Here is a 13,839-nt window from a genome sequence, read left to right on the forward strand (position 1 = left end):
AAAAAATACCGAGAAATGCCCAAAGCGAGAGAAGAGAACTAGAGAATCACTACAATCCTAACACAAATCTTAACTACTCTTCAAGAAACTTAATTTCTTTTTATGGGAAATATATACAGATTACACAAAACAAAGACCATGATCTGAACAACCAATGCTAGGGAATAAAAATATATAAGTCATGCCAAATAGCCAATCCCTACAATGAAGGAAATTAAATTTGAGACTGGAGGCACGTAACAGACTGCTAATAGCTTGATCTCCATAAACCATCTCCAACAGTGTAATCGCTCATGAGCAGATCTCTGAAAACCGTTTAAAGCAGGGTCTTCAGGAAGACTGAAGACCACTGTGCAATGGAGCCCAGGCATGTAACACTGGCCCGGCACAAGGCACGAGACGGGAAATTCGCTCTGTCCCGGGATATGGTACCATCTGGAAGACGACCCTGCTCTGCTCTCTTTCGCAGGTGCGGAAGACTACTCGGTCGTCGGGAGCGACAAAGTCGACTGTGCTGAGCACCTCTGCAAGAAAAGAAAAACATACAGGGCCACTCAGTGAAGAAGCAGGTTCAACCTCGCCTAACCCCTGGAAGAAAACACAACAAAAGTATCACCTTGAAGGGAAAAATGGGATGCTAGAAGTAAACTATACTCGAAAGAAATCAGGGTATACGTGGGAGACTTCTGAGGTGCTGATGATGGTCTATTCCCTGACCTAAGGATGGTGAGTTACATGGTCCCTCGCTTTACAGTTATATACTAAACCGTGTGCTTGTGTTTTATGCACTTTCTCTGCATGGTGTTTACATTTTGCACTTTTTTTTTGAGAAAAAGATTTTTTAATGAATTATTCATTGCTTTGGATTCCTTCTTTCTGCAATGTTTACTTTATTATGGAACCCTCAAAATAACACAAGATACAATATATTGTGAATATCTTTCTCATATATAATTGGGTTTTTTCCCACATTTCCTTCAGTCTATAAACCCAGAAATGACCTTTTTTAGAAGAAATTTTTCTGCTCAGCTAGAAGTGACCTCATGAATCTTTGGAATCATCTGTACTTTACATTTCTTTAAAAAATTTTTATTGGAGTATAGTTGGTTTACAATGTTGTTAGTTTCTGCTGTACAGCAAAGTAAATCAGTTATACATATACATATATCCACTCTTTTTTTAGATTCTTTTCCCATATAGGTCACTACAGAGTACTGAGTAGAGTTTCCTGTGCTATACAGTAGGTCCTTATTAGTTATCTATTTTATATACAGTAGTGTGTCTACGTCAATTCCAATCTCCCAATTTATCCCTCCCCCACCCCTTTCCCCCCTGGTAACCATAAGTCTGTTTTCTACATCTGTGACTCTATTTCTGTTTGGTAAATAAGTTCATTTGTATCATTTTTTTAGATTCCACATATAAGTGATATCATATAAGTGATAACATATGATATTTGTCTTTCTCTGTCTGACTTACTTCACTTAGTATGATAATCTCTTGGCCCACCCATGTTGCTGCAAATGACATTTTGCAATGTTTTTAACGTTGAAAAAAAAGATGTACAAAGATAAGAGGAACCTTATCTTTGCTTCAGATTTTGCCCAAATTTTCCCAGAAGATGTCACTCTGAAGTTCAGCAAAGTTGCTGTTCTTAATTACTTATCTATCATGTGCTAGGTACTGTGAGTGGAGATTTACCATATTACAGTCAATCCTCATTATTTGCAGTTGTGTATTTGCAAATTTGCCTGCTTGCTAAATTTATTTGTAACCCCCAAATCAACACTTGTGGTGTTTTCGTGGTCATTCACAGACTGCAAAAAATTTCTGTCACCAATGCACACATTACCAGCTGAGGTCAAACAAGGCAACATTCTGCCTTCTTGTTTCAGCTCTCATCCTGCAAACAAGTGTCTTTATGGTGGTATATTTAATGCCACTTTTTTTTTTTTTGCATTTTTGTGTTTTTGTTGGTGATCTCAATGTTTAAAATGGCCCCAATCATACTGCTGAAGTGCTATCTAGTGTTCCTAAGCATAAGAAAGCTGTGGTGTGCCTTATGGAGAAAATAAATGTGTTAGACAAGCTTTATTCAGGCATGAAATCATAGTGCTGTTGACTGTGAGTTCGATGTTAATGAATTAACAGTATATGTTAAATAATGTGTCTTTAAACAGAAAGACACATAAAACAAGGTTATATATTGATCTGAAATACATAATGAAAGAACGTGACCAGAGGCTTACAGGAACCTAACTCTGTATTTCCCCTAGGAGTAATGGTTCCGTATTTGCTAATTTGGTGGTCTTAGCAACTTTATAGAACATAACTATTGCAAACAACAAGAATCTCTCATGCTCTTCATAATGAAGTTCTACAATAGGTACTAACATTATTAGCTTTCAAAGATGACTACCACATGGAAGGGTCCAATGTGGCAGATGGGAGAATATGCCTATCTCAAAGGCTATTCTGAGAAATAAATGGGATCTTTAATGCACGTAAAGCACTTCCATAAAGGGAAGCTGTTATTATCATCCCAGCAACAAACAGATTAGAAGGTTAAAAAGGTGGGGTAAAGGCAGTGACATGTTGGGAGAGGTAATCGAAGTGATCACCAACAGCAGAGACTTCTCATGACTGGCAGTAAGCAGTCTGAGAGAAGAACGACAAAAACTTAGTGTGTTTATACTATGCTTTTCTGTTTAACATCAAAATACTGAAACCCCTGTTAAAGCACTGGCGAAATCAATTCTGACACAGTCATCTATAGGTATTGACATGGGAAAATGTCCTAATAGAAAAGTAAGTGGCAGGGACTTCCAGGGCAGTCCACTGGTTGGGACTCTGCGCTTCCACTGCAGGGGGCATGGGTTCAATCCCTGGTCGGGGAACTAGGATCCCGTGTACCACACAGTGCGGCCAAAAAAAAAGAAAAGAAAAGTAAGTGGCAAAACGTGTATCATGATCCCAAGTGTGTGTGTGTATAGGGGAGAGAGTATATATAAACATGTCATATTTTTATACGCACACTTTACGAAATGTGTAAAAAGTACATGTTAATTCTCCTTGTGATTACTCTTCAAGTATGGGATTATGGGGGATTTTCATTTTTTAGGTTATATACATCTATAACATTGAATTTTTCATAACACAAAGAAAATATAAATCTAAAACAATTAAAGACAAAATTGACAAAAGTTCTAGTGAACTTATATTAAGATTTCACAAGCGTGTATACTTTTCAAAAACCTCAAACAATACTACAACTCTCATCAAAGCAGAATCAGCCTCATCAATAAAGTATAAGCAAAACCACAACTCAGCACAACCACTTCCATTTGCAAAGGTCTTACATGTCCCTTATCTTATTTGATCCTCACTCCAACCCTGTAATTTAAGTAAAGCAGGGATTATGATTTTCCTTTTACAGCTAAAGGAACTGAGGCAGAGAGGTCAAGTGACTTGCCCAAGGTCACAGTTAGTGAGTGGCAGAGCCAGGATCAGTGCCGAAGCCATCTTGACCCCAAAGGTCCCTCCTGTACTATGAAACCTGGTGATTTATACGCCAGCAAGCCTGTGGGTAGAAGGCATTCTCAGCCTGTTTCACATCTGGCTATTTGTCATGGTCTCTGGAGAGCAGTGACTATTCTCAAGAGAGCATGTGGGGACTTCCCTGGTGGCGCAGTGGTTAAGAATCCGCCTGCCAATGCAGGGGACATGGGTTCGCGCCCTGGTCCGGGAAGATCCCACATGCCGCAGAGCAACTGAGCCCGTGTGCCACAACTACTGAGCCCGCGTGCTGCAACTACTGAAGCTGGTGCGCCTACAGCCTGTGCTCTGCAACAAGAGAAGCCACTGCAATGAGAAGCCTGCGTGCTGCAACAAAGAGTAGCCCCCACTTGCTGCAACTAGAGAAAGCCCACGCGCAGCAATGAAGACCCAATGCAGCCAAAAATTAATTAATTAATTAATTTTTTAAAAATTGGCTTATAATCAATGTATCTTTAAAAAAAAGAGAGCATGTGATCCACAAAATTACACAGGCAAGGAGCACCCTGGAGGACACTGACACCCAGGCAAGGGCAGTGGTAGCACAGTTTGGGCATGACCGGGCATACACACAATCCTGGGACCACAGCTGCACTCACCATTGACAACTCTCTTGCACTGAAGCATCTTGAGGTCAATCAGCTCCTGCAGAGGAATCAGAGGGCACATGTCAGTCCTGGACACATAGGTCCTGGACATAGTGGGGAAGACCTTCATCACACACCTGATGGGGGCTGCTTGGCCTGTCACCCTACTACCAACATCAAATCATGGCTTTGGGGACACGTAGTGCTGTCCTCCCCAACCAAGCATGGCAAGCAGGGGCCTAAGTGAGCTCCCCTCCATCAGCTGCTCTTCCCAGGGACCTTGCAGAGTCTCGGGCCTAGAAGGGTTGAGCCACTCAGGGAATCAGAGATCAGACAATAGCCTAGGATGTGGACACCTGGATTTTTCTCACCTACTAGTCTCAGCTCCAGTCCATCCCCTCAAAGAACCTCCCACCTCATCCATATGCAAACGGCAAGGTGAAGGGCTCCCAGGAAACGTCCAAGGACAAAAGTGGGGCCAGTGAACAGAAGCACAGGGAGGAAGATTTGAGATTGACACAGGAAAGAAAAGTCTAAAAGCCCTATTCAACCTGGGTCACACTCTGTGGAAATAAAAGGGGCGAGCTCCTCAGCTCTGGAGATATTCAAAGACTAAGGAAAGAAAGGAAAAAGGGAGTTCTTCAAAACCAGGATCATAAAAAATGAAAGGAAATTCAAGTCTCCTAAAGGGTTGACATTCTCTACCTCTTGGTGGGAGACAAGGCTGCTCTGCTTTGTTCAGTGATCATTTCAATAGATGTGGAAGACAGATCTGAAGAGCCAGGAACCTGTCACACTGCCCAAAAGCTCCTGCCCAGGGGTTCTGGGAGACCAGAAGAAGATAGAAAGAAACTCTCAGCCCTGGAACTCATCCCCATACTGACTCCCTATAAGCCTCAGCAAGTCACAACCCCAGCCGGGTGAGCACAATGGCCTTTGCTCCCTCATGGGAGCATTTAGGGCTAAAGTGGCCAAAGGCGTCCCATGGCATCCATGGGGCTCCCCCCAGCATATCCACCATCCAGGTTAATACATGTTTTATGGGACTTCCCCGGTGGCGCAGTGGTTAAGACTCCAAGCTCCCAATGCAGGGGGCCCGGCAAGCCACAACTAAGGAGCCCGCCTGCCACAACTAAGACCTGGCGCGACCAAATAAATAAATAAATAATATATATTTTTAAAAAGAATTAAAAAAAAAACATGCTCTAGGTGTTTCTGTGGCTATTCTCTCTATGCTGCATCCAGGTCATCAAGTATCTGATGCTCACCAGGCCTGACCACACAAATCACCACCACCAAGCAGTATGGATGCACGGTTGGCATCCAAGCCCCAAGAATCAGTGTGGTGTCCCAAGGGACGGACAGACCCCAACACAGAGCCCCTGTAGGCAGTGATCCTGGTTGCAGGGGCAGGCAAGAAGGCAGGTGGACAAGTGGGCAGCACTGAGTGGCCTGTGCTTATAAAAAGAAGGTTTGCAGCCAGGCTGAGCTTCGGCTAAGAACAAGCAGGGGAAAGTGAGGCAAACCTTGCTGGGCCCCCACTCCTGCCAGCAGTAACTTGTCCTCCTCGGGATTCCTCAAACCCCCTGCCCAGTCTACCTTCACAGCCTGACCACTTCCTCTTTGTATGCTAGTTACAGATGCACCTGTCGTACCTTTACCATTAGACAACAAATGCCCTGAGGAAGGTTCTCGGTTCACACAAAGGTGGGCTTTGAGGGTGCTGACCAGGTCCTCCTCAGGGCCCCAAGAGGAGGACTTGAGGCAAAATGGCCCTTGAATGGTCTTATTTTCTTTTCTGTCTCCCCACTCCACCGAAAGAGCCTTTGGGACCTGGACACAGTCTCATTCATCTTTGCATCACTAGCACCTAGCACGTTGCTAGTGCTCACTGAACATCTGCTGGAGCCACTTCAATGCCTTACATGCAAGCAGATGCTCACCTGGTTGTTAAGTGGAGAAATTAATTTAAATTGTCATCAATAAAACCACACATGTGCCTGCTCACCCACACACCAACACTATTGTTTACCAATTTTATTCATTTTAGTTAGCTCTTTGGTTATAGAGTAGAACCTCATAGGTTTTTTTTCACTGCATTTCCTTAATTGGTGAAAACAAACATTGTTTTTCCACGTGGTAGAGTGTATCATCCGTGCATCTTCCTACCAAACTGCCTTTTACATCTATACAAGTTGTGCAGAAAAAAAACTATCCTTTGTCAAATTGGATGTTATTTTTCTGTCTCAATTATCACAAATATTTTTCCTTTATCAATATCACTTCCTCAATTTTTATCATACATATCATTTTACTTCTATAGAAGAGACAACTCCAATTTTGCCACAAACAATGCCTTCTAGTTCCCAAATCTATCTCCATCACAGTTAAGAATATAATAACCACTGGTGGCACAGTGGTTACGAATCCACCTGCCAATGCAGGAGACGTGGGTTTGAGCACTGGTCCGGGAAGATCCCACATGTCGCGGAGCAACTAAGCCTGTGTGCCACAACTACTGAGCCTGCGCTCTAGAGCCCACGAGCCACAACTACTGAGCCATGTGCCACAACTACTGCAGCCCACGTGCCTAGAGCCCATGCTCCGCAACAAGAGAAGCCACAGCAATAACCCCACGCACCACAATGAAGAGTAGCCCCCGCTCGCCACAACTAGAGAAAAGCCTGTGTGCAGCAACGAAGACCCAATGCAGCCAAAAATAAATAAAATAAATAAATAAATAAATTTATTTAAGAAAAAGAATATAATTTTGATTGGTTTTTGTCTTCTTTTTAAAACTAATTTGCTTTTTAACTTATCTGAAAATTAAGGCCCTTTCTAAGTCACTTTTTATTCATATGGCTACCCAATGTTTGAACAGCATTTAATTTTAAAGTGCCTTATTATATATGGGCTTATTCTTCCTTGTCTGTCACATGTTATGTTCCTATTACATCCTGCTACCTTCATCTCCTCCATTCCACTTGACTTGCTTTCTCTATCTGAGCTGATCTTGCTTATCACCAGTGTCTCTCCATGCTACCTTTCCATCCCCATCTCTGGCCTATCTTCATAGTCTTTTAACCTCTAGTTTGGTTAAAGAATCTTTGGTATATCTCTTGTTTTCAGAAACACAAATAAACTCAGATTGACAAACTGTGTGATTGCCCGCTCAAAAAAAAAAAAAAAAAAAAATCACTGCCAAAATGAATAATGGGAGTTCCAGAAGGAGAGAAGGGATAGAATAAATATTTGAAGAAATAATGGCAGAAAAATTCCCAAATTTGATGAAAAACATTAATCTACACATCCAAGAAGCTCAACAAACTCCAAGTAGAATAAACTTAAAAGAGATCCACACCTAGACACATCACAATCAAACAGCTGAAAATCAAAGACAAAGAGATAATCTTGAAAGCAGCAAGAGAGAAGTGACTTACCATGTACAAGGGATTCTCAATAAGACTAACAACTGATTTTTCATGAGAAACAATGACAGCCAGAAAACAAGGAGATGAAAGACTTTTACACTAAAAACTATAAGATATTGTTTAAAGAAATTAAAGGAGATTTAAATAAATGAAAAGATATATCCAGACTTCCCTGATGGTCCAGTGGTTAAGACTCCACGCTCCCAATGCAGGGTGCCTGGGTTCGATCCCTAGTCAGGGAACTAGATCCCGCATGCTACAACTAAAGATCCCGCATGCCGCAGCGAAGATCCCCTGTGCCGCAACTAAGACCCGGCACAGCCAACTACATAAATAAATAAATATTAAAAAAAAAAAAGACATATCATGTTCAACGACTGGAAGATTTAATATTGTTAAGATAGCAATATTCCCCAAACTGATCTGTAGATTCAACACAAACACCATCAGAATCCTAGCTGCCATTTTTGCAGAAATTGACAGATGATCCTAAAATTCATATGGAACCTAGAATAGACAAAACAATCTTGAAATAGAAGAATAAAGTTGGAGGATTCACACTTCCTAATCTCAAGACCCACTAGCAAACTATAATAATCAAGATGTATGGTACTGGCATAAGGATAGACACATAGATCAATGGAATAGATTTGAGAGTCCAGATACAAACCAAAACATCTATGACCAACTGATTTTTGACAAGAGTATCAAGACAATTTATTGGGGAAAGAACTGTCTTTTTAACAGGTGCTGGGACAACTGGATATCCACACGCAAGAAAATGAATTTTGATCCCTACCTCATAACGTACACAAAAATTAACTCAAAATGCATCCAAGACCTAAGTGTAAGAGCCAAAACTATAAAATTCATAGAAAAAAACCTAAGTATAAATCTTTGTGGCCTTAGATTAAGCAATAATTTCTTAGACATGATACCAAAAGCACAAACAACAAAGGAAAAAATTAGGTAAATTGTACTTCATTAAAATTAAAAATTTTTGTGCATCAAAGGATACTATCAATAAATTGAATCAGGGACTACCCTGGTGGCGCAGTGGTTGAGAATCCACCTGCCAACAAAGGGGACATGGGTTCGATCCCTGGTCCGGGAAGATCCCACATGCCACGGAACTGCTGAGCCCGCGGCGCCACAACTGCTGAAGCCCATGCACTTAGAGCCCATGCTCCACAACAAGAGAAGCTGCCGCAGTGGGAGGCCCACACACTGCAACGAAGAACCAATGCAGCCAAAAAAAAAAAAAAAAAACACAGTGAATCAACTATACTTAAATAAAATTTAAAAAAATAAAAATAGGGCTTCCCTGGTGGCACAGTGGTTGAGAATCTGCCTGCCAATGCAGGGGACACGGGTTCGAGCCCTGGTCTGGGAAGATCCCACATGCCGCGGAACAACTGGGCCCGTGAGCCACAACTACTGAGCCTGCGTGTCTGGAGCCTGTGATCCGCAACAAGAGAGGCCGCGATAGTGAGAGGCCCGCGCACCGCGATGAAGAGTGGTCCCTGCTCGCCGCAACTAGAGAAAGCCCTCGCACAGAAACGAAGACCCAACACAGCCAAAAATAAATAAATAAATAAACGTATTAAAAAAAATAAAAATAAAAATAAAAATAAAGTCTTTTAAAAAAATAATAAAGTGGAAAAGACAATCCACAGAATGGGAGAAAATATTTGCAAATCATTTAGCTGATAAAGGTCTAGTATCCCGAATATATAAAGAACTCCTACAACTCTTAGAATAAAAAGACAAATAACTCAATTTAAAAATGGGCATAGCATAAAAAGAAACAAAATTGAGTTATCTGTAGTGAGGTGTATGGACCTAGAGTCTGTCACACAGAGTGAAGTCAGAGAGAGAAAAACAAATACCGTGTGCTAACACATATATATGGAATCTAAAAAAAAAAAGGTCTGATGAACCTAGGGGCAGGACAGGAATAAAGACGCAGACGTAGAGAATGGACTTGAGGACCCAGGGAGGGGGAAGGGTAAGCTGGGAAGAAGTAAGAGAGTAGCATTGACATATATATACACTACCAAATGTAAAATAGATAGCTAGTGGAAAGCAGCTGCATAGCACAGGGAGATCAGCTCAGTGCTTTGTGACCACCTAGAGGGGTGGGATAGGGAGGGTGGGAGGGAGGTGCAAGAGGGAGGGGATATGGGGATATATGTATACATATAGCTGATTCACTTTGTTATACGGCAGAAACTAACACACCATTGTAAAGCAATTATACTCCAATAAAGATGTTTAAAAATAAATAAATTAAAATGGGCATAGGATATGAACAGACATTTCTCCAAAGAAGATATATAAATGGACAATAAACATAAGAAAAGATGCTCAACATCATTATTCATTAGGAAATGCAAATCAAAACCACAATGAGGGGAATTCCCTGGCAGTCCAGTGGTTAGGACTCCACGTTCTCACTGCCAAGGGCCTGGGTTCAATCCCTGGTGCAGCCAAAAAATAAAAAAAAAAATGAAACCTATCTTTAAAAAAAAAAAACACAGTGAGATACCATTTCAGAGCTACTAGGATGGCTATAAACAAAAAGACAGTAAGGGACTTCCTTGGCGGTCCAGTGGTTAAGACTCCGAGCTTCCACTGCAGGGGGCACAGGTTCGATCCCTGGTTGGAGAACTAAAGCTCCCACATGTCGCACGGCACAGCCAAAAAAAAAACAAAAGTTCTCTGTTTCTTTAAAAAAAAAAAAGACAATAAGTGTTGGCAAGGATATGGAGAAATTGGAAATTTCATACACCACTAATGATAATGCAAAATGGTACAGCTGCTTTGGAAAACAGTCAGGCAGTCCCTCAAATGTTTAAACATAGAGTTACCATATGATCCAGCAATTCTATTCTTAGGTATATACCCAAGAGAAATGAAAACATGTCCACACAAAAACATGTACACACATGTTCATAGCAGCATGGTTCATAATAGCCAAAAGGTAGAAATAATCCAAATGTCTATCAATTGATGAACCAATAAACAAATTGTGGTATAAACATACAATTGACTATTAATCAGTCATTAAAAGGAATGAAGTGCTGATACATGCAATGATATGCAATGCAAAGAAACCAGACACAAAAGGCCATATATCACATGATTCCATTTATATGAAATGTCCCAAACCGGCAAAGCTATAGAGACAGAAGGTAGGCTAGTGGTTTCCAGGGACTGGGGGAGGAAGAAATTGGGGAGTGATTGCTAATGGATATAAGGTTTCTTTTTGGTGTGATGAAAATGTTCAAAAATTGATTGCAGGGTGGATACACAATTTCATAAATACACCAAAAGCCAATGAATTGTACACCTTAAATTGTTGATTTATATGGTATGTGAACCATATCTCAAAAAAGATGTTAAAAAATGCTTAGAGGAACAATTTTGGGTCAATTGGCAAAACTAGAATATGGAAGATAGATCAGAAAAAAGTATCAGTATTAAATTTACTGAAGATGATGGCTGTATAACAATTGTATAGAAGAATGACTTTATTCTTAGAAAATATCAATGAAGTATTTGAGAAGTAAGATATCATAGTATATGAAACTTACTCGCAAATAGTTAAGGAGAAAATACATATATTAAAGAGAGAGCTCAAATTATAAAACAAATCAAGCAAAATGTTGACAGTAGGTCAGTCTGGGTAAAGGGTATATGGATGTTCTTTGTCCATTCCTGCAACTTTTTCCATAAATAATTTTTTTTCTAAGTTTTAAAAAATTACCCATTCTGGGCAAAGACTTGAATAGAAACTTCTTCAAAGATGATATACTGTATGCTAACACATATATATGGAATCTAAAAAAAAAAAAAACGTTGTTATGAAGAACCTAGGGGCAGGACAGGAATAAAGACGCAGATGTAGAGAATGGACTTTAGGACACGGGGAGGGGGAAGGGTAAGCTGGGACAAAGTGAGAGAGTGGCATGGACTTATATACACCACCAAATGTAAAATAGATAGCTAGTGAGAAGCAGCATAGCACAGGGAGATGAGCTCGGTGCTTTGTGACCACCTAGAGGGGTGGGATAGGGAGGGTGGGAGGGAGACGCAAGACGGAGGAGATATGGGGATATATGTATACATATAGCTGATTCACTGTGTTATACAGCAGAAACTAACACACCATTGTAAAGCAATTATACTCCAATAAAGATGTGAAAAAAAAAAAAGATATACTGATGGCCGAGAAGCATATAAAAACATGCTCAACATCACTAATCATCAGAGAAATGCAAATCAAAACCACAATGAGCTGTCACCTCATACCCATTAGCATGGCTACTATCAAAAAAAAAAGAGAAAATAGCAAGCGTTGGCAAAGATTTTAGAAACTGTGGACTGCTGGTGGGATTGTAAAATGGCGCAAAACACAGGGAAAACAGTATGGAAGTTCCTCAAAAAACGAAAAATAAAACTACCACATGATCCAGCAAATCCTACTTCTGGGTATATATATATGTCCCAAAGAATTGAAAGCTGGATCTCAAAGGAGTATCTGCACACCTACATTCACAACACTATTCAAAATAGCCAAGAGATAGAAGCAACCCAAATGTCCATCGACAGATGAATGGATAAGCAAAAGATAGTATACATATTACATAATATAATATTATTCAGACTAAAAATGGAAAGAAATCCTGTTACATAGTACAACATGGATGAACCTTGAGGATATTATGCTAAGTGAAATAAGCCAGTCACAAAAAGACAAATATTGCATATTTCCACTTACATAAGGTAGCTGAAGTATTCAAATTCATAGAAACAGAAAGTAGAATGGTGGTTATCAGGGGCTGTGGGGAGGGGAGTTGTTGTTTAATGGGCATAGAGTTTCAGTTTTGCAAGATGAAAAGGTTCTGGAGATCTGTTTCACAACTACTGAACAGTACACTGAAAAACAGTTAAGATGGTAAAATTTATGTTATGTGTTTTTTACCACACAAAAAAATTTAAGTACCCATTTTGGTAATCAAAGTCTCTTAAGAATATTGCCTTCTCCCTTCATCCTGCCTATTAAAAGGTAGGTGTCCTCTCATGTCTGGGCCACTGGAGTCCTGTTGTTTTTGGTTTTTGGTTTTTATTTAATTTTTATTTGAGTGTAGTTGATTTACAATGTTGTGTTAGTTTCTGTTGTACAGCAAAGTGAATCAGTTATACATATACATATATCGACTATTTTTTAGATTCTTTTCACATATAGCTCATTACAGAGTATTGAGTAGAGTTCCCTGTGCTATACAGTAGGTTCTTATTAGTTATCTATTTTATATATAGTAGTGTGTATATGTCAATCCCAATCTCCCAATTTATCCCCCTCTCTTTCCCCCAGGTAACCATAAATTTGTTTTCTACATCTGTGACTCTATTTCTGTTTTGTAAATAAGTTCATTTGTACCATTTTTTTAGATTCCACATATAAGTGATATCATATGATATTTGTCTTTCTCTGTCTGATTTACTTCACTCAGTATGACAATCCATGGTCCGTCCATCCATTGTTCTTATAAAAAGGAACAGGGGGGCTTCCCTGGTGGCGCAGTGGTTAAGAATCCACCTGCCAGTGCAGGGGACACAGGTTCAAGCCCTGGTCCAGGAAGATCCCACATGCCACGGAGCAACTAAGCCCGTGCGCTACAACTACTAAGCCTGCGCTCCAGAACCCACAAGCCACAACTACTGAAGCCCGCACGCCTAGAGCCCGTGCTCCGCAACAAGAGAAGCCACCGCAATGAGAAGCCCGCGCACCGCAACTAAGAGTAGCCCCCGCTCGCCGCAACTAGAGAAAGCCCGCACGCAGCAACAAAGACCCAACGCAGCCAAAAATAAAACAAATAAAATAAATAAATTTTTTAAAAAAAGGAATAGTTAAGTGACATCTGATGAATCCCTAGAAAACTCCGTCAATAGGGCAGACCTTGGTGGGGAATCAGACTACTGCTCCCTTAACTTTTGCTGAGCTGGTTCATCCTTTCTTCACCTCCAACTGCTGAGGGTTCTGCAGGCCTTTTAAGGAGGTGCCTGTATGCCTGGTATGCCCTAGGTCCTACACTAGGTCCTGAGAGGTGGATGGTGTGGTTTGACGATCTAACCCACAGATGGGTCACCTCAGGTGAACACAGTTAAGATCATCTACACAGCTGGCCTGAAGAGCAACTCTGGATCCACCAGGGGGCACCAGGCACCATGCTGTACCTTTCCCAGTACTCAGGGCCCAG

General features: G+C 40.7%; 1 protein-coding gene across 5 annotated transcripts in view; it reads right to left on the reverse strand.

Moving 5' to 3' along the window:
- Window positions 1–13,839, reverse strand: part of DUS2 (dihydrouridine synthase 2) — a 43,674-nt gene that overhangs the window by 19,045 nt on the left and 10,790 nt on the right. For all 5 annotated transcript variants that reach the window (XM_061172938.1, XM_061172940.1, XM_061172936.1 and 2 more), the window contains 2 exons: window positions 4,155–4,200; window positions 433–524 (listed from right to left, as the gene is read on the reverse strand). In XM_061172938.1, coding sequence (XP_061028921.1) covers window positions 433–524; window positions 4,155–4,182 — 120 coding nt within the window. In that variant the 5' untranslated portion in view covers window positions 4,183–4,200. The remainder of the gene's footprint in view (window positions 1–432; window positions 525–4,154; window positions 4,201–13,839) is intronic.

Source organism: Eubalaena glacialis, chromosome 18, assembly GCF_028564815.1.
Source record: "Eubalaena glacialis isolate mEubGla1 chromosome 18, mEubGla1.1.hap2.+ XY, whole genome shotgun sequence".
NCBI classification, from domain to species: domain Eukaryota; kingdom Metazoa; phylum Chordata; class Mammalia; order Artiodactyla; family Balaenidae; genus Eubalaena; species Eubalaena glacialis.